This window comes from Corvus kubaryi, unplaced genomic scaffold (genome assembly GCF_017639235.1).
Source record: "Corvus kubaryi isolate FWS band 111438036 unplaced genomic scaffold, C.kubaryi_AGA036_p1.0 37394, whole genome shotgun sequence".
In the NCBI taxonomy this organism is placed as follows: Eukaryota; Metazoa; Chordata; class Aves; order Passeriformes; family Corvidae; genus Corvus; species Corvus kubaryi.
In genome coordinates this window covers 16494821-16522782 of record NW_024581133.1, presented here as the reverse complement: position 1 = coordinate 16522782, position 27962 = coordinate 16494821, and the positions used below count along the sequence as shown (strand labels likewise).

At 42.4% G+C, this 27962-nt stretch overlaps 1 protein-coding gene across 3 annotated transcripts; it reads left to right on the top strand.

The window, feature by feature from the left end:
- The first annotated feature begins 4 nt into the window (after positions 1-4).
- Positions 5-27719, top strand: LOC121669982 (C2 calcium-dependent domain-containing protein 4C-like). Of its 3 annotated transcripts, none has more exons than XM_042039643.1 (2): positions 5-144; positions 26297-27719. In XM_042039643.1, the coding sequence occupies exons 1-2, from the start codon at positions 98-100 to the stop codon at positions 27648-27650; spliced, it is 1401 nt and encodes a 466-aa protein (XP_041895577.1). In that variant the 5' UTR covers positions 5-97; the 3' UTR covers positions 27651-27719. The 3 variants fall into 3 exon arrangements, with proteins under 3 accessions (XP_041895577.1, XP_041895579.1, XP_041895578.1); XM_042039645.1 differs by lacking the exon at positions 5-144 and adding an exon at positions 23089-23617; XM_042039644.1 differs by lacking the exon at positions 5-144 and adding an exon at positions 25889-26016.
- Positions 27720-27962: the final 243 nt, after the last annotated feature.

Sequence of the window (27962 nt, the reverse complement as noted above, 5' to 3'; positions counted from 1 at the left end):
AGCTGCGGTGGGGACGGGGCCAGGGCCACAGAAACGCGCGGGTACCGGTCCCCAGGCGTGGAGAACAGCCCGAACCGCCCGCGGAGTGTGTTGTGCTATGCTTACAAGGTCACGGAATGCACTCGGTTGGAAAAGACCTCTGAGGTAATCGAGCCCCAGTTTACGACCGAACACCACCTCGTCAACCAGACCATGGCACTGAGGGCCGTGTCCAGTTGTTTGTTGAATATCTCCAGGGACGGTGATTCCACCACCTCCCTGAGCAGCCTATTCCTATGTTTAATCAGTCTGTCTGCAAAGAAATTTCTCATTATGTCCAACCAAAAGCTCCCCTGGCGTAGCTTAAGACTATATCCTCTTGTCCTATTACTGATTGCCTGGAAAAAGAACCCGACCCCCACCTGGCTACACCCTCCTTTCAGGGAGTTGTAAAGAGTGATAAGGTCACACCTGAGCCTCCTCCAGGCTAAACACCCTCAGCTGTTCCTCCCAGGACCTGTGCTCCAGACCTTTCCCCAGCACTTTTGCCCTTCTCTGGACCCATTACAGCACTTCAATGTTCTCTCTGAATTGAGGGGCCCAGAACTGGACACATCTCGAGGTGTGGCCTCACCAGTGCCCAGCACAGGGGAAGAATCACACCCCTTGTCCTGCTGGCCACATTGTTCCTGACACAGGCCAGGATCCAACACCCGCAACAATTGAACTGCTGTAGCAGTAAAGGAGACTCAGGGTTTCCCTTACACAGCTGGTATTATTTGAACAGTTCTAACACTGTTAGAGTTGTGTAAATGGTTTCCTCACCAATATATTGATACAAATATGAAAAAATAAATACCTACTCCAACTTAGGTCCATTACATTAATTAATGCCATATATACTGAGGCCTCTGTCTGTAAAACTACAACAGTTGAAAATCATGCAATTAAAATAATTTCACCTGATTTAGCTGATGCACAGGCATTAGTAAATATTTTTACTTGTAACCAGCTTAAAAGAGCTGCATCAGTATACAGCTTGTTTTGCCTTCCAGAGTAATCTTGCTCCAACAAATCAACCTTAAGACCCTGAACGCACAATGCCTGGTGACACAGTCCAACACAGTTACACAGCTTGTATCAACACACTTGGTGGGCGTGTTTAACGCAGTCTTTAGATACAAAACCCAACCAGATTATCTTATACACCCACCCTGCAGAATTAAAAGCATCACAATTTTAACATCCCTAGTAGTTACCCTGAGCTGTGCCAGCTTTATCAAACAAACAAGAAGTGTCTGCCCTCTTAACTAAAATAGAGGCTACACAGGATTTGCCTTATAACTTGCCAATACTTGACAATATACGAGTTTTACAAATGAGTTATTGTTATCATCTGTTACTAAAGAGATACTATCCAATCTGTTATTAAAAGAAGTGATAACTAAAGTATTTCTTGTGGTTTAGAGGTACTTTTGCACATGTAAGTTACCAGTGAACAGCCATAACATTTGCATAAAGAGCAGTTTGGGGTGTTTTGGTTTGTTGGCTGTTGGCTTGGGTTTTTCCCTGGCCTTTTACTACCATGATGATAAGCTTCCAACAATGTGGTTTTCCCTTAAACTTCCCTCTTAAAAAATACATGATGATACATTTCATTCTTCTCTTCATGCAGTATTATCCTATTTCCTGGCTGCAATACTGCTTCAAGAGAAACTTCTTGTACTCCATGACTATACTTGATTGCATTATCTTTTTCTGCCTTAATTTTTAAACCTTTTCCTAACCTATGTGTTCTCTCACATAGTAACATGCAAAGCCACAATTCCAGTCTCTATTGCCTTTGTCATTTCTGTGTTCTTCTGTTTCCTCTCAGCTCACAGGAAGGCTGATTAAATCTCTGTGCTGCGTTGACCTCCAAATAGCTACTTTGAAATCTCTGCAAAGAGATTTCATCAAAATGTCACTAAAAGTACCCCCCCAATCCCAAAGAACAAAATTTCACTACAATATGGAGTGCAATGTCAAGACTAGGCTCCCCTGTATAATTTCTGTGTCTTGCTCCTCCCAATACATCTGTGTGTCTGGACACATTTACTATCTCCCTGGACACGTTTACTATCTCCCTTTGTACCCAGCTAGTGACTTGCTTTGGGGAAAACCAGCTTTTTTTTTTTTTCCCTTATGTTTGCATCATATCAAATACGAGGTGTTCTGAGCACATACCTGCATTCTACAGTAAGACTCCTTGATAAAACTAATGCAATAATAAATGAGGTATTCTGTCAATCTGTCCTGTGGAGATTCAGTTTTGTTGTTTCATTAATGAGAAATATACTTTTATTTTCTTCAGTACAGTGGATATAGAGAACAGAACTATAGCTTCCTGGTTTCTTTACAGTATTTCAGCTTATAAAAATTTCAGATAGGTGCATTTCCCTTGAAAAAAAAATAATAGTAACATTATAGATGGATCTGAAAGCACTTACACCAAAGTATTCACAAGACCCAAAACTTCTTTAGCATTTCTACAGAAGTTTTGGTCTGTCTGTCCTATTCAGCCTTTCAGTGGTTTCCTGGAGCATTGTTGAACTGATTTTACCAGTCGTAGCTTTGGAGTTTGAGATATTAGTATCTGCATGGCATAATAATCTCCTGAGAGTAAATCTGACTCCAGTTGCAATTACCATCTGTGACAGTAATGGTTATGATTCGTTGTGGCTGAGTGGAAAAATAACATAAAAAATAATTCTAGGCTTTATTTGTATTCAGAGAACATTTTGAAATTAAGATATTCTATTGGACACCTGACTTCACTTCTAAGGTTATGTTTTCCTGCCATCCCAGCTATTCTAACACCTTATCTTTTCATCATCTGATTACTAAACCCCAGAACTTTAAGGGTAAGTGTGTTTTATCAGAGAAAGAATCACAACAATCTGATGTCCTTCTTCAAAGTGAAATGGGTCTGGTGTGTGAACATCAGGGATGTTCTCCAGTGGTTTGCCTTTCCCACGGGTCAGGAGACAGACGTTAAATGATCTCCCAAAACACTCATGAAGCACCCACACAAACTATCCCTAAATGCTGTCATACTTGTCATACTTGTTCACAGCCCTCTGTTAATCCTTGTTTTGCAATTACTTTGGCATTCTGGTCCTCAAAATATCCTGTGGATGAGAGCAGCACTGGCATATTTACTGATGTTTTGGGTGAACCAGTCTGTGCGCAGGGACCTTCAATGAAGTACATTATAAACAATTTTCTCATCTGTCATTTCAAGTACATTTTAAATCACTATCTCAGAACAAGTCAATTAAAATGCAGCCTAAATCATACCCAAGTCTGTAAACTAGATTCTGTGTGTGTGATAAGACTATTTTAATAAATACATGGGATAGCTTTGCAAGCCATATTGAAGACATATTTATAAAAGTGACTTTTATAATGAGTCAGACTTATCCTTGCTCAGTAATACTAAGCAAATCTCAGCATTGCTAGTATTACTTCAGCATTAGCAGGTGGGAATGCTTCTGAGTGCTCTCATAGCCTTAATGGCCCTGACCAACCTCACCTGGGGCCTCCACCCACCCCCTCTGCCCACGTGGCCCAGGAGCTCCATATAAGCTCAGCCCTGGACCTGAGCTTTCTTGGTTGTGCTTTACTGGTGTAGTCTCTAAAGGTTTGGGTTTTTTGTTGGGCTCGTCTGCTATCCTAATACTTGTCTTGTTGCTTTTGTTTGGGCGCTGTGTGGTGGCTTCTGGGTTTTTTGTTTTGTTGGGGGGGAGGGTTTGCAGTTTTTTTCCTTTGTTAAAGCTCTTGTCCTAGGGAATATTGTAGTGTCTTGGTGTAGCTTGTTCTGGTATTCTACTAGGCTTACTAGGAAGTTTCTATAAGAACCTAGTCCAGGTTTGTGGTGCTAATTTAGATGGGTTCTTTTTGTTCCACTCTCTTGGGTCACAATAAACAAGTGGGTTGTAATCTAGACTTTATATTTATTGAAGTTGTAACTTCACAGACTGAAATTTTTTCTTTGCTCTGCTTGGCTAGTGCCTATTTAAGTGTTTGTAAGAAGATTACTAATTTCTTTAGGGTTTTTGTGGTCTCCTCTGGATCATTAGAACTCCATGCTTTTCAAAATCTTTACAGCCCTCTCCAGTGTCTTTTTAGCTTTAATTTGTGAATCCAATGAACTCTGGCTGATTTCTGCTATTTTGAAACTGAGCTGGTTAATTTTTAATTAGTATTTGTACCTAGACTTTTTTTTTCTCTTTAAGCTCCTCTTTACTATCTGAGTTTATTGACAAGGGAGCATATGTTCCATTTATTCACATAATTCTGGATTCTTTAGAGTTTTCTTCAGTATTCATAGGTATTTTAAACTGTACTGCTTACTTCTGCTGATTTAGTGTCTTCTTGATACCATGGTTCTTGCAATTGCGAGCAGTTAATGGGCTTTATGAAAACTAAATTATTTCTGCTACCTTGAGTCTTATTGCTGTCATCTGACTTCATCAGAGCCACAACTATCTCCTCCCTACCCCCCTTGGGCAACATCCCAAGACCTCCCTGAGCTGAGGGACTGTGGCAGTAAAAGCCCCCTGTGCTACAGGTGGACAAGGGTATAGGGGAAGGAGGATGGCTCTGATTTTCTTCCCAATTACTCACCTCCACTGGTAGCTGCCACGTGTCCACCAGTGGGTGTAAAATAGCATGTGCCAGATCTCGTGTCCAACACCTTCAGTGAAGGTCTTGCATGTGTGAGAGGGAAGTGAAATTGGGGATGGCAATTTTGCTGCTTGCCTGGTGTGAATACTGTTTGCCTTTTTGGTAACATCCACTTTATCCATTCCATACCATTGCACTATACCAAACCCACAGTATTACTATGCTGCAACAACCATGTTCTTAATTTACATGGTCTTCTTTATTCTTGTAATAATTGGACCTTTCTGTAAACTTTTCACGGTCCTGCTAAAGATCCAGCTCTGTAAGGAAGTAGGTTATTACTAAGAGGCATTACAGTATTGCTGAATCTTACTCTTTAGATTTTCACAGGAACTTTCAGAAATTATTTTATTAGAAAAGCTTCTCTTTGGATGTCTGTCCTTAAAAAAGATGCTAAAAACTGAAGGGGTCATGTCTGTCTCATCTTATGCTAAAGGCTTACTGTATTCTAGGAAATGCACAGCATTGTAGCAAACTTGTCATGATCTAACAATTTTTCTTAGCTCTACTAATTCTAGTTGTGATAAAAGGACAATGCACTGTCTGTCAAAGTAGCATCAGCTGATCTTATGGAATTAATTTTTTAGCTCTGTGGTTACAAAATACAATATGGAAAAGAAATTGTATTTCTCTTTTATGGAAGTCATGTCTGCAAAAAAAAACCCCAAACTAATCCGCTATTTCTAAATGAGAAAATAAATTTGTGGGGTTAGCATCATTGGTAAGGAGCTCTTGAGACCAAGATGGCAGAAAACAAAGAGGATATTTTGATACCTAAGCTTCAAGGAAACAGCTAGAAGAGAATGAAGGATAGGATTTTAATTCAAATCTGGTTACCACAGAAAATGTCACTCCCAGCAAAGTTAATGGGACACAGATTTGGCAATGTGGGAGGTCAGGAGACTAAGAACCAGAGTAGCATCCCTCACAGTTGTGTCTGACACTACACATGCAGTGGCAGGGTCATAAATTGATCCCAGAGTCAATGAGTCTGGCTGCCCTTGGGCAGCATGATTTTCTGATGATTTGTATCATCAGAGAAATTCTGACTCCCGAACAGCAGTGTTTTCTGTAATGCTGTCCCTCAGAAGGGACAAGTTGTCTTTTGGTTATAAGTCTCTGTGGCTTCTGATAAACATATTAACACTTCTGATTACAGCTGAACTGCATTCTGGTCTGATGAACATTTCCAGGTTTTCAAGAGTGCTGCAAGAAGGATCAGAAAATGAACATGAGGCCTGTTGTCCACAAACCCACATCCATGTGATAATTTTCAATATGAACGGAAAGTAGCACAGTCTTTGGGTTCCAGGTATTCCTGAGTAGCAATATACGTGCTTTTCCACATTTGTTTTTAAAAACGCCTACTAACTTAGTGTTTATTTTTAGAAGTTTGACCCTCTATTGTTTTCTTGTCCATATCCAGAACATAAAGTTTGCTGTACAAATTATACATGAAAATTACACATATTTTATTACTGTTTTGAAAACTGAATTCAGCCTTCTAAACTACTTGGCTATTACATGGTGTGATCCAAATTGGATGTGACTTGTATGGAATTATGGTGAACTTTTTGCTTTGTCTGAAATTCATATCATGCAGCAATAATGGGTGTTTTTTCAATTGTCTGTATTTTCAGGATGCTGATAAAGCACTGGAACAATGCCAGGTATTTTAGGAAATGCATTGCTCTTTCCCTGGATCACCAGATGTTACAATATATTAACTGTTTCTGGAATAAAGAGTAATTTTTATTGTACTTCCTTAACTAGGGTAATTCGGTGTTAGACAAAAATCTTTACCTCTAAAATGAGACATGTTGTTAGCACCTTACGTTTTACTGCATGTTATCTAAATTATTTGTTTGAAGACATGAAACTGTTTCCTTTTCTTCCTATAATCTCTTTCAATGACTGGTAAGGGCTGTGCCTCGTTTTTATCGTGTTGTTCTATTGTTCAGAATTATTGATTATTTATGCTTTATAACAGAAAAAGTCTTTAAAAGCAATGAAATGCAGACTTGGATATATTTAAATGAATCTAACAGATGCATTGTCTGAGTCTTTCTGGTACCAGAGGACAGAGCTATAGTCGACACAGGATTGTTTCCTGCTGGAGTTTTGCCAAAGAAAAATTGGCATTGTTTGCACTATTCTTTATTGCAAATCTCCTCTAATGTGTGTGTTTAATAAAATGTGAACATCTGGGCCCACAGGGTAAACTCCATGTGTCCAAGCAGTGTAACTCTTCCAAATCAATTTTTGTTTGCAAACTTTTCACTCAAGCAAAACCATCCTGGAGTATCCTCTTTGGGGGCCATGTGCTACTTTAGTGCTACTTTAGCACTACTTGGGGTTTGTGGAGCTGAAGTATTAGATAAGCTTTGTTCCTTCCTCTGCTTCCTGTTCAATTGCTGTGCTCTCTTTATGGCCGCATGGGGATTTCCATGGCATGGCCCCAGGCTTCTGCAGGCAGCCAGCACTGCTGTGATTATTGATCTCCACTGGAGAGCCAAGGAATGAAATCATAGGAAAATGGAGCTGTGTTTTGGGGTGGTTACTTCTAAGGTAAGGCATGTGGTAGGCCAAAGTACAGGAAGACATTTGTCCTCTGTACTGGCAGGAAGCTGCTTATGTGGATTCCTTAGTCTGTTTGTTCCTGACTGATGTTTCTGTTGCTTTCCTTGTTACCTTGATGCTTAAGAACTGGGGTGGGTGCTGCAATCAGGTGTAAGGTGAACATTGAGCTGTGAGCAGGAGCAGGTGGGTGTGGAATGGGGTCATATGTACTGCACTTGTGATTCTGGCCTTTTCCACAGCAAGAGGGAAGACCTGCCAAGTGCTTCTGCTATAGCACTTACTGGCCTTGGTTTAAAATAACTTTTCACATACCTGAGAATCTGGTTGGGTGTCTTTCTAGATACTTGTATTCCTGCTGGGTGTCTTGTTGGGGTTTTTTGTTTTTTGGGTTTTTTTTAATGTGAACCAAATCCTGAAACTTGCTCAAACAGGAGTAGCAGGAGAAATCTTTTTTTGTTTTTGTTAAGCAGTATATGAACACAAAAGCATAGGTTTTATGTGTTGGAAATATACCAGTGCTTTTGCTCAATGGTGTTTTACTGTATTGCTAACAAATACCTAAAATCTGAAGGGGGGAAAACATAAGGGAACTGCTTCCTCACAGCTGGTGGCAATGCTTTGAATAGTCTCAAGCTCTGAAGGGGATTGCAGTGTGTGGGTGGAATTTTGCTCCATAAACAAAGTGGTTGCATAGAACTATACAATCAGTAACTTAGAGGATAAAAATGAGTTACTGTAAAGAGGGTGGTAGGTTCTTTAGAATCTGTCTTCTACAATAAAGTCTTAGGTCAGTTTATCCAGTGCTATTCAAATGGCCGAAGAATGTATCAGGTTTTTATAATGTTGAAGTAGATCAGCTTTAATAAGGTTTGTGTAGGAAGAAAAGAGCCACTTCTGCCATTAAGTGGGAGACTATAATTATACATAATTCATAACTTCTGTATAATGTGTCTTTAGGGTAAATGTGCAAGTGGAGTCCTTGTTGGCAGTGCTGAGCAAGCAACCTCTACCTGTGTGCATGCTCTTTGTGCACATCAGGATGGCCTGTATTTAACTGAAGTGATGTCTAGATCTTGTGGCATTCTTGTTTGCAGAGGCATTTTATAGGCATTTGTGCTAGTGCTGTTATTTCTGCTTCCTGCTCTAATCAGAGCACGGCATTTTGTTCATGCATACAAAACCAGGTTTATAGGAATAACAGTCTTCAACCATGTAATTAATCATTTCTGATTATGATTGTCAAATTTATATATAATCAGCTTTTTAGCCATGGGATTAGCAAATTAGATTCTTCCTCAGTAAAATGAAAAATTCATACTTTTCATATGAAATCATGGACAGCACAAAATTAATACAATATTCCATGTAATTTATTTTTTATAAAAATAGATCAGTGCATCCTTTTTGTGTCCTATGAATCCTTATCTTAGACTGTTTCAAAAGTAAGCTGCCTTTTCTGCAACTTCATTGATAAACCTTTTGATTATGGTCTCTTGTTGATGTATTAAGTCAATGATTGAACTGCCTTTTTAAAATTATAATGCAGTTACTAATGAGAACTATACTACTTCTGGCATGCCTGAGGTCTGGGGGGAACATGAATGCAACAGCCATGACTCTTGGTTTTATGCTCAGCTGTGCGACAGCTTTGTGCTTTCTGGTTTTGGGGGATGTTTTAGCTTTGAGGGGTTGCCTTATTTAGGTTCAGTTGCCATATCTCCTGCTGAGTGGTGGGAAATCAAGGATGGCTGGCACTGCTCCTTGTCCCACACTGTGCTTTGAGCACAGGTCCCTTGTATTTCTCTAGGAAGCCACACTGCCAGGGCCCTGTGTTGCCATCAACCCCCTTCTCGGGACATTATTCCCTGAAAGGAGCCATTTCCATCGCTCTTCTGCTGCTGTGTAATGCAAATGAAGTGGGATGCCCTGGGGCGGCTAATGTACCCAGCTATACCACTAGAACAGGGCTAAATATTCCCCAATCTTTTCTTTTCCATTTTAGAGATCTCATAACAGAAGAGTCTTCAAATCTACTAATTGTAATCAGGACTTGTGTATTTGGCAGTTTTCCCTTACTCCCTAACCAGCTTTACTGTTTCTGCCAAACCACCCCTTCCTTCCCACAGCTGAACGCTTTGCAAGGCTGGACCTGAGACAGCTTGTCCCAGCTCTGGAAAATGGACCCATGGCTTTCTTCCCTCAGATGTAATGAGTTCTGCAAAATTATTTGGTCTTCTTGGATTGTATTTATCACATCAAGAGCAAAATTTAGTGTTTCAGTGCAGACTTGCATTCCTTCAGAATGGGTTAGTCTTCATTGTGTTATGCTCCTCCTCCTTATCTTGCAGGAAAGGGGACCGAGAGATCTGCAACTTGTGTGGATAAATCCCTGATGCTTTACTTGCTGGAATGTATTGCATATGAACATGCACAATTATGCATTTTGCGGTCAATTGCTAAGAAAAAAGGTATCCCAAAGCAAGGGAGCAGTACAAGTTCTCTTATATCACTCTAGCCTTGTGCTCATGAAGTGTATTGAGGGATTTCTTAAGAGTAGTAAATCTTTTTTAATTATGGAGCATGAACTAAGACTTCACTGGGGCATATATCCTAATGGGAACTTGGTCCATACTTAGGCTTTACATGCTGTTCTACACCCTGCATTGTGCATAGCTGGCTTTAGAGTTGGTATTTTTTAAAGTACTCTTTCAAAAATTTGATCATTCAAATAAAGCACAAAACCAGTTCTTTGCCTTTTGAATGCAGTATAGGTGTCTGTGAACATGTGTGTGCATGTATGTGCCTACTTCATTTACCAAAGAGAAGCAATTAGTAGTGACCTTGGTAATTTGGGCAGAGGTGTTTGGTTTTTTTTAATGTAATGCAGCAGATTGCAGTAAGAGTTAAACTCAAGGGGTAAATGGCATGTACTGCACATAATTTTGTTTCAACTTTTCAGACAAGATTATTGCTAGATAAATGATTTCTAGTGAGGTGAGAGTATATGCATAGGTAGAAAGCATAGACAGAGTTGGTCTGGGGATTTTTTGTTACTTTTGAATGAGACTAATCTCTTGGTGCTTGGCAGGGCCAGATCTAGGCACAGGCAAAGGAGGCAGCAATAGGGATGGCAGAATGGGCCCTGGCAGAGCTCTGAAAACCAGCCTGGCAGCTGCTGCTGCCAGGAAAGGGGATGAGAATGTATGAAACAACAGCTACTTCAGGAAAAATGGGTCATGTGGGCCTTTGCTGGATCCTGCTCACTCTTCTGTGGCAGAAAATGCCAGCTCTGGGTGTAATATATGTGCTTCGTCCTCAGGGCAGCACAACTTAGTTTGCTTATTCTGATAAGAAGCCTTAAGCCAGCTCTGGTGGTTGGCTTGCATTCACTGTGTCTTATGAACAGAATGTGTTCAATTACTCATTAGTCACTTCACAAATCAAATAGATACTGCTTTAAAAAACAACTGTCAGGTAAAACTATTGATGAATAGTGGCAGACACCCATGGATATTTACAGACAGACAAAAAAACTTAGACCCACATGAAATGAACTATGAAAGATTAGCAGAACAACTGAGGAGAAATTCCTCTGTTCCAGCAGAGCAGCAAGTTGTGGGCTCTTATGTGGTGTGCAGGCAGCAGAGGCAAGATGGAGAAATTGCTCCAGATGTCAGAGTTGTGGAGAATGCTCTTGTGCTTTTGTGAGCCTTTGTAAAGGGACCTAGAAGTAGCCTGTTCTGCATTGGTGGAGGAAGTGAGGGATAGAGAATAAGTCTGGGACAAAGAATGTCTATGAATAATCAGTCATTAGTAAGTGTTGCTTTTACTTTTTTTTGCAATTCTATCCAGAGGAAATTGTAATAATGTCTCCAATTGTTGCTGAGTCCAATGAGTAACTTTCTCCAGTGGCACACTTCCAACTGTTTTTGTTTTCTGAGATGGAATACCTTTCCCCTGCCCAGAAGGGTCATTTCTTTTGTGGCCACTGAACTGGATTTCCATGTAGGAGTCTGTACTGCAGATTCTCCCAAATAACTAAATATAATAGAGGCTTACTTAAACTGTGTTAGGTGCAGCCACCTCTGTGAGACGAATACTGATGGATTTAGCAGGAATGCTGCCACACCAGGGGTAAAAATTAATTTCCCCTCACTATTGCACCTTGAGGAATGACAGTGAAGTGTCACAATGTACAGCACTCAGTATCCGGGGATAACTCATCCATGCAATTAGATGTCAATTGATCTGCATGTTACAATACTGAAAAACCCCCTACTTTGTTAAATGTATTTCTTGCAGAGCTTCAGTAACTATTGGCACCTTTAGATCCCTTTCCTATTTGTCAGGATTTCTTTGCATTGCCTCTTTCTACCACTCTGACAAAGCTCTGTGTGTCAAATTGTTTATCTAGGCCCTGATTCAGCAGCCAGCATCAGGATTGAATGTCTCAGCAATAGCAGCATAGTCAGAGTTTTACTGTGGCAAAAGTGAAAAGGAAAATCTGGTTATGTTTATAGTGGCATCTTTTTTCTTGGAGGAAAAACAATCCAATGGGCAAGGATTAGTTTTCTAAAGGAGCCCATCACCTAAAAAGGCCAGTAGAACTCTGCTGTGGTTTTGAAATGGCTCAAGTCTTTATGGCATCACTGCTAGTCTGTGTCCTGTCTGTGAAAAAGCTATCTTTTACTGATTGATCCTGCACCTCTTGAAGCTGATGGCACAAATCCTGCTGGAATCTGTGGGGCATTCCTACAGCTTGCTGGTGAGCACTGGCACCACTGCTGTACTGACAAGGAGAAAGTACACAATGAAGTGGAGAGGCAGAGCCCTGTTTTTTGGCTAAGAGGCACTTAAGGTGTTGCTGAACTAAGGCCATAAGATGTGGTGGTATCTGAACCCTGGCCTGCTCTCTCTCTGTGCAAGCATTTAGGGAATCTTAAAAATGGCTGGCATGGTGCTGAAGCAATAGCTACATCAGAGGATTAATTGTCCTATTTTATCAGCTGTTTTTTAGAGAGCTGGGAGCTGCAATCCTTGTGACACAATGAGCTGGGCTTTTTCCTTCCACTGCTCCTGAGGTTGCCAGGATAACCTTATAGTGAGGTAGTTGCAGTATTGCAGCAAGCAGTACTAAAACCTACTTCTAAGTCTAAGCACCTGCCTTAGGAATGGTTTTGGCATTCCTTCAATAATATGTAACAGTACCAAACTAGAGATACCACACAAATTAGAAACACAGCCTGCACAGAAATGTTTTGTATCCCTTAAATGTTTAATTCAATTGTATCCTAATATGAATTTACTCTACCAGTTCTAGTTGAATTTTACTTAGTATTACTTTATGCTTACAGAATTGGAATGGTTTAAATATTTCTTAACCACCTAGGGAGGAAGAAGGATCCCTCCTGCAGCGACAGAACAGGCTCTGTAGCTGTGCTTTCCCCTGTCAATGCCAGCCTTTGCCCTCAGAAGCTGGCATGCAAGCTTTGCAGATAGCTCAAGCTTTCCATAGCAAACAGGACTGCAGCTTCTTGTGTATTGTGCATGTTAGGGGGTAGGGAGGAAGTATAAAGGGGAAAAAAACCCTTTTTTTCTTAAGTCTCTTGTTTGACAAGAGACTTAAGTAATTATTTAGGAAAAACGTGAGAGATTTTTCTGCTTCTTACCTGCCTGAACAGAACTTTTTCATCATTGTTGACTGCAGCCCAGGAGTAACAGATGAGAAAAGGATTTGTAACTGCACTTTATGTACAGGTTTAGAAATCTGGAATCCATTTTGTAAATGTTATGATGCTCTAGTCATCTTCCACACTCTTGCTAAATTAATGCAGTCTTGTGTGCTTCTGTTACTCAAACACAGGGAGTTGAACAGGGAGGAGGAGGGGAAGGCTGTGCAGTGCTGCAGCTACAATATGAAGTCATCTGTGCCACAGTGATTACCACAGATGTGTGTGCCCCAAACACACAGCAGAAAGGACAGCTGCCTCTTTGCCTAGGAGAGAGTAAAAGGAATGTCACACCCTGGGAATGGGACATGGTAGGGCAGCATCTCTTGAATATGCTTGCAGTGGTTATATCTCCTTTCTGTGAGACAGATATTGGCCTTATATAGGATTGGCCAAGAAAACCCCCCAGAAAATAGAGGTTGGTACTTGCTTTACTAGTTTGTGAGTAACTACAGAAGTAAGCTGCTACAGCTTTCTTTTAGAACTCAACCTCTTCAAGTAATTGAGCATGTTCACTGTAAGTAGGAGCAGCCTTTTTGTGTTAAGATTTACAACATAAAATCATCTTACACTTGATATTCACCCTTGTTTTCCTCTTTCTGTGCTTTGCACTCTGGTAAGGCAGGTTTCCATTTGCTCAGCTGAAAGCTCTCCAAAGCTGGGCCTGTAGTCTGTTGTGAGCTAAGAACAACAACCAGGGTTTTGCATTACCATAGGGCCTTTGTGTTGAGGCACTGCAGGGTACAGAGAAAATGATTACCAGGTACTGAGATAATGCCACCCTCAGACAGGGGGGCATATGCACAGATCTTAAATGAGTGTTTCAATGAGTGTCAGAAAGTTAAGAATGACATGTAACAAGGGGTCAATCCAGGATGCAGCCTGCTGGTGGCTGGGGTCACTATTGCTTCCCTGTTTCTAAGATAGGTTGTGTGTCCTCAATGCAGCCATCTTCAATGTTATTGCTTCAATCCTCATCCTATAGACCTGGGATATATCAGGCTTCCACTGGGACTCACTTCTCACTTACCTGAGAAAGCCATAAGTCAGATTTCAAGCTAAACTCAGATGGGAATGAATCCTTCTTGCAGTGAAAAAGGGGAAATGAGGGCCAAATGAAAATGCTGTAGTGACTAAATGCTTGAACAAGATGAAGGTACTTCTGAGTACATGAAGGACTAATGTTAGTGGGGAAATTGAATTTCAAGCTACCATCTGGTTGTATTGTACCCGAATTAATGGAAACTGAAGTGATGAACACAAATTGTTTAGTCTTGATCAATAAAATCTGTAATTTCACCCTGAAGTTTAATTTCAGCTCAGCTCCATGAGGTTCCATGTTAGTAACTGGCTTTCTTACTGGAATTTAAGGAAAAGGCTAACCCTGTAACACTTACTATTTTAGGGGTAAAGGCTTTGACAGGGCTGGTCCCTTTGAATCTCCAGTTACCAGAACCCATCCATGCAGACATACAGCTGTCTCCTTAAGTCTCAAAGGCTATGCTGCTCAGATAGCAAGGAGGGCAAGGCCCAAGGGCTGAAGATTTGGTGGCTTTCTGCACATCCTGATCAGTGGTTAGAATTGCCAGTAGCTTGTGAGGGATGTCTTGGTGTCTTTTCAGGAAGTACAGATGTTCACATTGCAGTACTCAGATGGAGGCTGTTGGGTGAGGTGTGTCCTGACTAAAAGTCAGGGAAGGGATTGGAGAGAGCTGGCTGTTTGACCAGATGTATCTGGGGAAATGGTGTGTGGCTGAAGTCAGTACATGTTTTGCTGCAGATTTTAGTGAGAGCTGAACAGCTGAGGGGCTGAATTCAGGAAGGCATGGAACTGCCTGTGTAGATAGACTTAAGCGGTTCAGACTGTAAAAGCACCTGAGCTGTAAGTGCAAGTCACATAATTCCAATGTCGTTTAAAATCTCATTTCAGGAGACCCTACTGATTGTTGATTCCCATCACTGAGTGTGTAAGTATGTTTTCAGCTCTCACTGCACACTTAGATCCCTTTGTGCTTTGCCTTTCTGAGAGCAACTGTAAGCACTTTCCACTGAGCTGCTTTGCTTAGGTCTTATTGAAGGACAGCAGAAATCCCAATCAGCTTAGAGTCCACCCAGGTGTCCAAACTTCCCCCCTGTGCCAGCCAGGCTGTCCCACTGCAGGGAAGAGCTCTCCAGCATTGTAGTACAGGTACAGTCCAGCCCATCACAAGGTGCTTCCCAGTTGCATGAGACTGGAGATGTGCAACAGCAGTGAGTGCTGGGAAAACAGCTGTAAACTGGTTATAGTTGGAAATAGCAAATATATTAGACAAGGAGTGGGGGAAGAAAAGGGACAGTATAACATTAGATTCTCTATGCATTTTTGACTGTGTAGGAAGTCAGTTACAACTTTGTAGTTTTGCAAGGAAATTTCTGCTGCTTCAGAAAACTTGGCCACAGGGCAACAGGGTCAACCAATCTCACAACTCAAAATCCCTTTTTGGCTCTTGGACAGGTTTTGCAGATGGTTCTTGTGTGCTTAGACACTGCTTCTGCTAAGCAATTCAGTGAGGGAATAGTATCCTCCTGCCCAATACTGACATACAGCCCTTCCAATGGGGGGAGCTATGCTTATCACCAGTTCTGAGGTTTTTCATGTAGAATGTTTGAGAGAAAGCAATCCCAAATAAAACCCATGAGGTAAGATGCATTTTGTTTATACTTGCTAGTTGGAATCATGTCAACAGTGAACAGCTCTCAAGTTTTTGTGGGGACTTTAATACTGGGATGCAAAGTATATTGTGCTACCAGAGCCCTGTTCAACACCTCAAGCAAGCCTGTGTACGGGGGAGTATGGCCAGCTCTGTGTTTTTGCAATAGCAGGTTCATTTCCTCTATGACAACTTAGGACTGGGTTTGTCACATCATCAAGCAGTAGAAAGCTGTGATTGTTATCTGCATTTCTACAGCTGACTTGTCAAAAGATGTTAAAATTAAGCTGACACACATCAATGCTTTTGAGAAAGTTATGCTCCATTATTGGTAAAGTCAAGGACTGACGTAGTGAGTTGAAAAATCATGTAGATGATGCAGTGTATATCTTTATCTCCCTCACTTTTAAATGAGAAATTCAAGACAGAGCAGTGAGCTCTTACCATCTTGCCTTTTGGCAGCTTTTTGATGCATTGATTGCTTTATAATTTCTTATTCTATTTATTGGTTTATAAAATTTCCAGTTCCTTGGCTTGCTTTGTGGATATTGTTAAAATCAGAAGAAGGTTCAAAAAAACTGCTAGGGATGAACAGATGTGGTCATGGGCCTGAATCATTTTGGGGACTCTAATTACATGTCTACAGTTTCACTGAAAAAACTTATGTAAAACATTGATTGCCCATGATCTTAAATTTTCTTCTGAGTTTGTTACATGCCCTGATACCCTGCAGAAAATTAAAGCATCTGGGAAAGCAAAAAATCCCTCTTCTTTACACTGAATTTGCAAAAATGGGAACCAACAGCTGTTTCAGAGCCAAAAACTAAAAAGCATGCAGCAGGTGGTACCATGCATGTATGTCTAATTGCAATCTAACAGTCTGCAAGCTAGCTACCAAATAGTGAGAAGTAAGATCATAATGTGGGCAGAGAAGAGGAGTCAAGACAATGGGAAAGTGAGAGAAATAGTTTTGGCCCAGGAAATTAGTATCTTTATAGAGGAGAGAAATGAGTGTAACTAAGAGCAGTGAGTTAGGATATACTTTTGTTTTTGAAATGTCCTCTTGATTCATCCCTGTCTAGAAAACTGGCTATAGGTGCCAGAAATAGTGGGGAAATGATGGCATGTCTGGTGCATGGCTCAGTATAAGTAAAGCTGATGGGCTTTGTCAGGTGAGATGCAGCTCATGGTTCAGAGGCTCACATGGAGCAGTTGCATGTCTGCTTCTGGGGCTCCTTTTACATTCTCTGTGTATCTGTCTGCTCACACCTACTTTGGAGGATCAGATATATGAACAGCCCTTTTAATTTCCTCAGTAAGGAGCTTTCTTAAAGCATTGTATTTCTATGGTGTGGATCTCAAGTGCTCCAGTGAAAATGATGTTCAGGATGGATAGAAAGACTAATGTGGGTAACTCTGGAGTCACACTTGCTAAGCTGGGTCAAAAGGAGTATGGCATAGATCTGTCATGTGATTCTCTTCTCAGTTGTGCAGTGCAAATCTGAAGCTGGATGGAGAAGGTGAAGCCATCATGACTGAGGGGAGGGAGTACTAGCCTGTTCCCAGCTGCTTTCTCTCCAGAGGTCTGATGATGATTTATTTTAATGCTGTTTTTCACTGACACCCCCCCACAAGGTATAATTTGTTTGCGTTTTATGTGATCAGATCAATCTTCTGTCTTATTGTCAGCTATTCTGATAGTAATCCTCAGTTCTTTCTTTTAATGATAGCTAACTGTACAGATTAACCATAAAGGATTTCTTTGACTGGAGGACATGTGCTACTAACTTAAATTGATTTTTGGAAATGCCTTTCCAGAATTTGACTGGGCAGCACACTGAAGGCAGTTTGAAAAAGATATAAAATTAAAGCATTCAGTATAATAGCACAAGCCTAAGAGTACTTTTTTTCCCTTGTCTGGCACTCCTTTCAATGGGTGAAATGTAATCCTGCATAGTCCCAATAAGATCATGTACCTCTGAAACCATCCTTGAAGGCCTTCTATCAATGTAAGTGTCATAACAGCTCCCTGTTGCCAGGGCAGTACTTCAAAAATGAGAAGAAAAATCCACAAACCTGTAACTTACTTTGCATGTTTCCTTTAGAAAACTTAATTAAGCCCAGGGTCACTAAGGTTCCTCACAGCTTCCAAGGGGCTTTGTCTTAGATCTAACCACAAGCAGAAGAGATCTGAATTATATTCTTAGAGGAGAGCAAACTGTTGAAAGGTGAAGCTGGGCTGTTGTTGATGACTTTAAGTCTGCCTGAAAGAGCTGATCTTTGAATGGACAATGTGGGCTAAATATTTGGGGGCTGAAGCTCCTCTGGCCTTATTGCCACTTTAGCTGCTTTTGAACTTAATAATCTTAAAGGTCTCTTCCAATCTAAATCATTTGTGATTTAACGAATCAGTCTTCGTTGCTTTAGGAAAGTTGCTGAGCAGTAAATTGTGAAGTATAACATTTTGATCAGTTGTTCTTCCCAATTTCTGCTGATCACAGTAAGCAGCAATTAAGAGCAAACAGCACAGAGTGAGAGTGCTGCTACCATGGAGCTCAGTATTAGGAATAATCAATGCAAGGGTATCAGGCTTATTAGTGCCTGGGCCATTTGCTGGCCTGCAGTTTGCTGATGAGTTCTGCTTAATTAAAAGCAGAAGGGACAAGCTGATGGCTTTCTGATCCTGGCCCTACTGTCTGAGAGGGCTGATGAGGCAGACACTGCTCTGGCACAGAATAGAAGAGCAATCTGTCTGGAGGCCAGAGATGGGATTTTCTCTGTGAAACAGCAGCTTTCAGGTGTTTTGCCCCAGAGACACATGAGAGGGGCTGGTCCCTGCCCTCAGCTGATCATCTGCATAATAAATTAATGTCAGGGATAGAAAAAGACTGCTGTGCAGGAAGCTTATAATTTATTAATGTGTGAGGAAAATACAGAACCTGCTGGATCACCTGGCTGGTTTCACACTCAGCTCTGAGGATGGTGCTGCCCATCATGAAGGAAGAGCTGTCCTTCCTACAAGTATGGCCTGGAAAAGGTATCCCTTCATGTCTCCCCTTTCTCCTCAAGGAGCTCCTTGTAAGACTGGTGCTAGAAGAAGCATTTTCCAGAGCTTTCATTGTATTTGTTATTTTAATTGAGACAAATTAATGGTGAAAGAGACTTGTAAGTGCCAGGAAACAGAGGAAAGCATCTTTTACTTTACATACTTGGGTAGCAAAAAACCCCGCAAGTGTCTTAACAGCTGAAGTATTGGGTTCTGCTTTTGGGTGTGTGAAGCTTCAAGTGAAACATGCACTACAAGTAAACTGCAGCCTGTTTTCTCTTAAGCACTTGGGGTGGAGGAGGTTCCCAGAACACAAGTGCCATGTGTTCCACATTGCCTGCTCCAGCAGGAGCCTGCTGGCCCTGGGGCATGAGGGAGGGAGGGAGGCTGAGGCAGGATTCAAACTTCAGGCTTGCCTCAGGGGAATGAAAGGGTGAGGCAGCTAAACAATAAAGGGTTTAATATTGTCCTTCCCACGTAAGCAAAGCTCCTCACCGTGAAACAATTTTTACCAAGTTCCAGAGAATCTGTTATAGCCACATGATCCTATTTCTACTTTTCCAATGGGAATATGCATGTGACAGCAATAACTGTGAATTATTTTCCTTTATACAGTAATATCTGGCCATATGTTTAAACTCTGTGTTTGGTAGCAGTAGTTAAACAGTTTGTTTTCTCATGCCTATGGATTCCTGACTTAGAAGGAATTTTGTCAAGGAAAATCCTTGCATTTCTGCCACTCTTCTTGCTTGCTGCTGTGAGCCAGTGTTCTTCAGGCACTTTTAACCTAATTTGCTACACATCTCTGGTTGTAAACCATTAATAGCAGATATTTAATGTGGGAGTGCTGGGGTGTGATCCCCACAACATGCCCCAGAGCTGCTGCTTTATCCCAGGATATAATTACAGTATCCTGTGACTTTTCTTCTAATTTTCCTTTAAATGAAATTTAAGGCATTCAATTTCCTCTTGGTAACAAAGAAACAAAGGGTAACAAAACCCTCTTCCTGTCTGTTTTCACCCTTACTGCTCCCAAAGACCAAAGCCAGCACCTCCACAAAATCCTGAGCCTTTTTCCAAAGCTGCCTTAGGTCTACAGGGCTCTTTACATTGATTCCTGGAATCAGATTCTTCCTACCAGTAATGGATTAATGTTTTTTTTTCTCCCCACCACTGATAGTCCAAGGGACTGTTGTTGTCCAGATATTATTTGGGCATTAGGAGCTCTGAGATAAGGGAGGGAATCATAAATCATCTGTATGAAGCTTTGCAGGGTCAGTGCCATAGCAGGCCCTGTTTTTTTAAATGGAAAATAAAAATGGCACATTATCTCATTTCTGGAAATACTCCTGCAGAAACACAACTTAGGAGACAGAAAGCCACAATCTAGAAATGTGGAACTTTTAGAAAAAACTATCCTTCTGTACACAGAAATGCTGAGGACAGTCTAAGGGTGAAGAGTCTAGCTTTGAGCTTTGCTTTGAAGGTTGAACTTCTGTGTACCAAAAGCAATGTCTGTGTCTTAACGAGATGCTGCTGGATAGTGAAACTACTCTGAAATGTATTCCACTTAAAGGCGTAACTCTCATGACTACATGTCCTACCCATCACGATATTGGGGCCAATTCCACCAGTGTGCTGTGCCACCTTCAGGTAGAAGAAATGTTCAACTAAATGTTACTCTTCAGAGGATACCCTTCAGTTATTTGTGAGGGGTTTTTTTTAATGTTTAATTTGCAATGACTAGGTGAGGCTGCCTGGAGTGGCTTGTGGCTTTCACTTGCTGGTAAGCAGGAATGTTTCCCAGTCAAATCTGAAGTCAAAGTCTAGATGAAATCTGAAATAAACAACTACAGATTCACTGTCTATGATCTGGAGAGGAGGAAGTCATCTGGCTTGCTGTTTATGTACTTTACACACCCTTCCATGAGCAGCATTAGGATCCCTCTATGAGGCAGCTCCGGCAGCAGAATTCCCTACCTAGTTCTCAATCTATCTCCCACTGGGGCGTGGGGCTGGGCCCAAGGGAGGAACAACAGTTTCCACACAAAACTCCTTGGAGCTGGGCTCTGCTTGTGGGCTCTCACAACCCATCACAGTATGACTGCATGGCCTGCAGGCAACTGCACTTGTTGTTAGGGCTGAACTTAGCAACTCTCCTCTTGCAGTGACACCTCAGTCTTTGTAGCTCATGGCATGGAAAATACAGGGAAGTGATGTCTGCCAACACACCTGTTTTTGAAGTGTTAAACACTCCCAATCAAGATCCAGCATGTTTTGACAAGGTGAATTGTCCTTTTTGAAATGTCCTTGGCTTGCTGCCTTGTTCCTTCTCATGAGCCTTATTTGTTACCAGCAGGTTGCTGCTTCAACACAGACATGTCATCTGGTGCCTTTAAGCTTCATACATACTGTACTTGCAGGACACACTGCAGCCAGCCAGGAAGTCCTGAAAACATGAATTTCAGGAGCATTACAGAGAGATCTTTCCTCTCCTTTTCAGTTTAAGGTTGCTTTGGATGTGTGCTCTTTTAGGAAGGACTTCTGTGGGTGTGACTGGGCAGGGAAGAAGGTTATTAAGAAGTGCTTGTTTAATAAAACCTGCCAGAAAGTGTTTTGCAGTGCACAGATCAACCCTGCTGTACTTTTGGAAATCAAAATCACCTTTTGCAAGTTTCTGCATGACTGCAGGAGTATAATATGGCACAGCTGTGGAGGAAGCTCTTGATATTGTTATTTGTGCAAATCGTGGGGCACAGCATGTGGTGTCTAACTTGACAGTTTTAGCCTTGTGTCTTGAAGGAAGATGGCAAGCAGGGAAATCCTAGGAGTTATTCCTCAAAAGAGTCACTATTGACATTGTAATGCCTGGTTAAGGTGCTAGTAGTAGATAATTATCCATTTGCTGACTCATATAGTCTTCCTTTGAGGCATAAAATGATGTCTAAAATGATAAAAAAAATCAGCACATAGATCCATAGCTTTTCTCAAATTTGACATTTTGAAATGGGTACAAAAAAAACATTCTTTGTATGGACGAACATAGTGCCAGGACTGTGTACTAGGAAATGAAATCCGTTTTCTTCTTTTTCTCTTTAACCTTGATAGAAGTGATCCTTACTGATTTTAGGGTTTGTGGAGACTTTTTTGTTTTGTTTCTTTTTACAAAGCCTCATTTTTATTTGAAAACAAAAACTATTTTTAGCTTTTATCTTTCATATTTAAATTTACTTTGAGCACAAAGAAGATGGAGAGAATATCTTTTCTCTCAGTATGTGTGATTCACCTTGCAGGTGTCAATGTAACCTTATATGGAATGAATTCATTTAGGTTACATGAGAATTACCATCAAATTAAACTACATTAGGCATGGGACCAAACTGCAGAAAATACTCTTCTGAAAGGCAGCAGTTTGCCAAGCCTTGACTGAGAGTCACATGTGCCTTCAAAGTTGGAGCTGTGCAACACAGCTCAAAAATCCCTGATTTTTTTCCAGAAGAAAGCAGTCTTCCTATTGTTGTTTGGGGTTTTTTTTTGGTTAGGTAATCTCACTTTTTTTTGTCTTCCTTTCTCAAGCTAGTTCCAATCTTCTTTAGGATCCTTTCATCAGCATACCTAAACTGCCCAGGCTGTCTAGTAAACCCTGTGGTGCTAGGAAGTCTGCTCCACTTTGCTGTTGAATTTTTATCCTAGTTATCTATGGGTAGAAACTTGCTTTTTTGGGGAACTGAGTGGAATTAGGAACAGCATACCTTTCTTGGATTTTTGCATGGCAATTCTCAGCTTCTCTTCACAGGACCATGTAATATGCTATCAAGAATGAATTCTTCAGTTCATACCTTTAGAATTTTACAGTTCACGCTGCTGTGACACAAGGTACTTGAGATCCTTGGCATAAAGTCCCCAGGTGCCTCAAGGACCCTGCAGCTCCTGAGCTCTTGCTGCCAAGCAGCATTTGGGCATCTGTTCATTCATTTGTTCATTTAAAGGAGCATGGACACTTCTTGTAAAGCTATGCAGAAACTTGTCTTTGCTGCTGAGATAAAATATAAACTACTCTATGATACAAAAAAAGAAAGCCCAAGTTGTTAGATTAGTTTTGCTGAACCTCTGTTACTACTTTGTATTACTATACAAGTAATGCAGAATGATTTGGCCATTGATTTAGGCAAGAAGTGGTGAGCAGTCTGCTGACAGATATCTCTGACATTTGTCAAAGTGACAGGAAAGAATCACTGTGCTATATGCAGTCACTGTGCTGTATTTGCTCATGATATCAAATCATGAATCTCTAACAAAAAAAAGTATCTAAGTACCTCTCAGTTGACTGAAGTCTTCTTTCAAGAAGCTACAGCTGAATTACTGCTGCATTCTTTAGGAAAATAAAGCTGAACTGGGTTCTCTATTCTCACAAAAGCTTGAGGAAATTTTGGATATTTAAGTAATATAGTGCACAGCCGTTGCTGTTGCTTTAAGAATAGTAAACTATTATGTGCTGTCTCATCCATGGCTGGCATTCACCTCTCCCCCTTTCACAGCAAAGCCATGAGTTTTTTGTTTCTTATCTTTCCAGTCATTTTGACTGGGCAGGGAGTGTTCCTCCTCCCCTGGTGCCTATTCTCCAAAGGCTGTCAGCTCCTGCAGCTCTCCTGCCTCTCTACCCCCTGTAAACCACTGAAAGGGTTCTCCTTGCAGTTCCAGGCCCTTGAACCAGTCAGCTTCAACCATGTTTTGGATACCGATGTATTTACCCCGGACACCCCCGGCCTCCCGCAGAGGCGGGGCCGGCAGGGACTGCCCGGGACTCGTGGCCAGGCCTTTCCTGAGCTGGGCCACTGTGCCCAGTGAAGTCCGAACGGCAGGAGGTAAGTAATATCAGTACACATGAAGGAAGATTCCCGACTTCCTCCTGTGTTGGTAGGAGATTCCATTTTGTTACAGCTTTTCCAGCCCCTGGCCAGACCCCAGGGTTTCACCTATTGTTGGTACAGGGGTTGTAATAAAGCCTCTTGCCACGAATTATATCCGGTTTAAAAGTGGATTACTGCAGACACGCTTTTTTTTTATAGCAACAGGAAGCCTTGTTGGCAGCATATTTTAATAATGCTCTGAAGCTAATCAAGGAAAAAGAAATTGTTCTGAATACAGGAAGCTACATATACACATCTGAGTGCCTATTTCCACGGGGGAGGTACAAGTGCTTAAGTGTTGCTGAACTCCCAGCACAGGAGCAATCTGTTAAATGGCTATAAAGTGCAGGCTTTCATAGGAAGGGGAGGATACACCACCCAGTGTAAGGCACCTGCTTACTCTTTACAGTCACCGGAGGGAGACAGGCAACTGTGATCAGGAGACTCTGATCACCTCTGGAAAAGCCCCTAACTCTTTTCCCTGACGATAGAAGAAGAGTAAAGAGACTGAAGAGAAATCGTGTACCGGTAACAGGGTAGCTATTTTATTTCATCACTGCCTGATGCTAGCTGTGAACTTAGCACCTGAAGCTGGTTGCCATGATTGCTGTGTATGAACTAGTTCTGTGATTTGTTACTGGAGGCACTAAGGTTTCCACTAAAAAGCGACATTTCCTTAATTTTTCTCCATGTTTAGAGTAAAATTTTTCTTTGGTATTAAAGGCAGAGGTGTATATATTGGAAAAAGCTCACTTACTCTTTGGAAACTATGTAGTATGTAACACAGAATATATAGTATGGTATTGCCTGGTCAGAATGGATAACAGCTAGATGATGATGCACATACTGCTTCCCAAAGGAGAGCATCCCAGTGTCTCCAGTAACTCCTCTTACTGTGCTGCTGAAAAGTCTTATCGGCTGGAGAAAGTGCAAACCCTCTCCAGAAGCCTCTAAACTAGGTTGGAGATGATTTGGAGCACACCCACATCAGTAAGTTCATTTAAGTAAAACTACAAGAGCTCCTACAACTGGAATGTCGCTGGGATGTTTGGGGTGTCCTGAACCTTTTTACAAAGCACGGCAGAAAGAATTTTCTCCAATTTTTATGTCTAGCGGATTGTTATGCAAATGAATCTTAACTGGTATAAAACAAGCAGGAGAGAAGCAGGGCTTTCACCCAGAACATGTGTTACCCAACTTAATCTTTCAGCAGGTTCAAAATGTTCCCTGTCCCTGTTGCCCACAGGATTTGTTTTCTCTGAGCACATCTCGTCTATTTCAAGCACTCAGTTAACACGCACTTTAGCTCTTCAGTAGAAAAGGGAAGAAGAATATTATTTGTCTGCTTTCCCTGTGTTATAGGCTTCAAACGAATCTTTAGCTAACCAGTCTGGCAGGCCTTCCTGGCTTTGCAATAAAGATTCCTATCTGCAGCTAGCAGAATAATTATAGAGTTTGCAGAGGTCCGTTTAAGCTCTGCTGCAGTGGTGAGGAAGTTCATCGATCCCACCTGGCTCTGTGCAGGGTCTGTTAAGCGTCACGCGTGCCTGTGTTTTTGAGACGCTGCGTTTCAAGGTGCCTTGCCAAAGCATTTTGTGCCTTGTCTTTTTCCTCGCTGCATCTACATTCCCGTTTCTGTTGTTGCTCAGTATCAGCGGTAAGAACACTGTGTCAGGGCTCCGTCGTTTCGTGTTCTTTGCAACGAGGGGGTGGACACACATTCAGATGTAAAAGGGCACCAAAGTTCTTTACAAATGAGCTTGAAAACCGCAACCCCCACTTCTGACGCTGGAAAGCTCCTGGGGTCTCCAGAAGAAAAGAATCCCCAAGACAATGTTGCTTTCGTCTTGGGTGTGTTAGTTATCTCGAAACACCTCGGGACGCCTCTGTAAGTAGATATTAATCGAAAAGAAACTCGGCGCAGGGGAAGGACAAGGGGCTGGGGGCCGGGCGCGGGCAGCCCCGTCCCCCCGCGCTCGCAGGCGAGTGCCAAGCGCCGGGCGCAGCTGCTGCTCTGCGGGGGCGAAGGGAGACCGTCCAAAAGCTCTTTCCCGTGAGAGGCCCCTTTCGCAAGTCCCTCCCCGTTGCTCCGGGCATGGCCCCGGTGCCCAGCAGCGTCCTCTTGCAGGCCAGCTGCGGCGCCGCTCTCCCTTCTCTCCGCGGGAGAGTAGGAGGTGCGGGCGGCAGCCCCCGCCCCTTTCTTCCCTCCCTCCCTCCCTCCGGCAGCCCTTTCGCTCCCTCGGCCGGCGGCGCGGCTACAAAAGAGCAGGCTCGGATCGGGCTGCTTGGTCCTGGTTAGAGCTGCTGAGACCGAGCCGGGGCTGCTGGAAAGAGCAAGGCTTGCGCTTGTCAAGGTACGTCCTCTACTAAGGGAGAAGCACGGTAGGGATTATGCGAGAGGGACGTTTTCCTCTGCTAGTAACTCGATGCTCTGTTCTCTCTTTAGTGGTTTAGTTCCGTTTCTTTGCTATTTGACTTCGCTAACCGTAGTGTGCTGGGCAGGGGCTGTTTTGAACATGGGCATTGAATGAGCCTGTGCTAGTCCTGCCTTGAATGGCACCCTCCGTGCCTTGCTTGGCTGTAATGTGTCCAAGAAGGATGTTAGTGAACCTTTTCCTCTCTGTGCGTCTGCAGGTGGATTTGTCCTTCAAGCTTTTCCCCTTTGAGGATCTCCTGCCCAGCTACAGTGATGTGGTTCTTGGAAAAGATAAGAGCCTCACATGAAAATGGAAATCTCCCCACCTCTTCCTTCCTGGGACTGCCACACGGCCAAAATCTGCCAGAAAAAGCCCGTCTGGGAGCTTCTGCTTTTCCAAATGTGCTCACTCCTGACAGAATCCCTGAATTCTGCATTCCCCCTAGGCTGACCAGCTCTGGCTCCATCAAGGGCAGTGGCTTTCACCAGGATCGCAGTTCAGTGAATGCAGCTCTTACTTCTGATTATAGCCCCAGGTCTTTCCCACATCTTATTCAGGTGGAAAGTGTTGAGGAGGAGATCACAGCCCTGGAGGAAGAAAGCACCAATGCGGACCCACAGTCCCAAGCAGCACTCTCGCTGCCCCACTTTGCCAGAGCCCCCACTTCCTATGGCTTCTGCACTTTGCTGGAGAGTCCCCACACCCGGAGAAAGGAGTCTATCTTCCATGGTGATCCACGTGGTGCTCTGCCCAGCCTGAAGCTGTCTCGATCCAGAGCTAACACCTTCAGTGGCAAAGGGAGTATGTCTAATCCCATTGCTATCAGCTTTGCTTCTGTGAGACTGCCTCCCAAGCACCTCTCTCTGCGAAGGCAGGGTGCCTGTGACAGTGACACTGCCTCCTCTAGTGATTCCTCTCCTTTCAGTTCTCCACTTCTGAGCAGGTCACCTCCCAGACCCTACTCCCTGACCAAAGCACAGAGTCAGGAGGGATTGCTCTGCAGAGCACTAAAAGCCAAGAGCAAATCTAGTATGGCCAGGAACAATTCTCTCTCTACAGAGGAGAGCAGCTCCACTGATAACAGCCCCAGTGCCATGAGGAGGGCTTCAGAGGGGCTGCTTGGCATGCGGAGCTTTAGCACCTCCTGTTCTCCCATCTTCCCTCTGGACCTGACCCACAGTCGGGAGAGACTGGTGGGAGAGAGCACCGTGGTGATGGACAAGGGAGGTGTGTTGAGGCTGTTGGCTGAATACTGCTCAGAGAACGAAAGGCTGCGGATCCGCCTGATCAGTGCAGAAGGTTTATATGATGATTCTGTGGAGCCTAAAAACATAAACTGCTGTATCTCCTTCTCCCTGGTGCCAGGAAAAACACAGAAGCAGAGAAGCACAGTTATAAAGAGAAGCAGGAATCCCATCTTCAATGAGGACTTCTTTTTTGATGGTGTTGCAGCAGAAGAGCTGTACAGCCTCTCTGTCAGGATGAAAGCAACAAACAAAGGGTGCAGTATGAAACGGGATTATACCTTAGGAGAACGGGAATTGTCTTTAACGAGTATGTTGTCAGTGTAATGTTTCAAATATTCAAACAAATTGTCTTCTGAAAGTTTTCTACTAAATAAAGTTTTGGGTTGACTTTTATGTGTTTTTTTTTTTTTTTTTTAAGAATACTTAAAAGCACTGCCTTGCTTTGGTGCTACTGTTATGCTCTTGTGCCTTGTTTTGCTGTTTAACACTTCAGTGAGGTATTTGGTGTTAAATGGAGGCTGTGGAGAAGACCTGCCTGTAGAGTAGGACAGGAGAGGGGAGAAGGGCTAGTTTGCCTTTAGGATAAAGGATTAGGCTGTTACCAAGTCAAGGCTGTTCTTGTTTATAGCTTTCAGG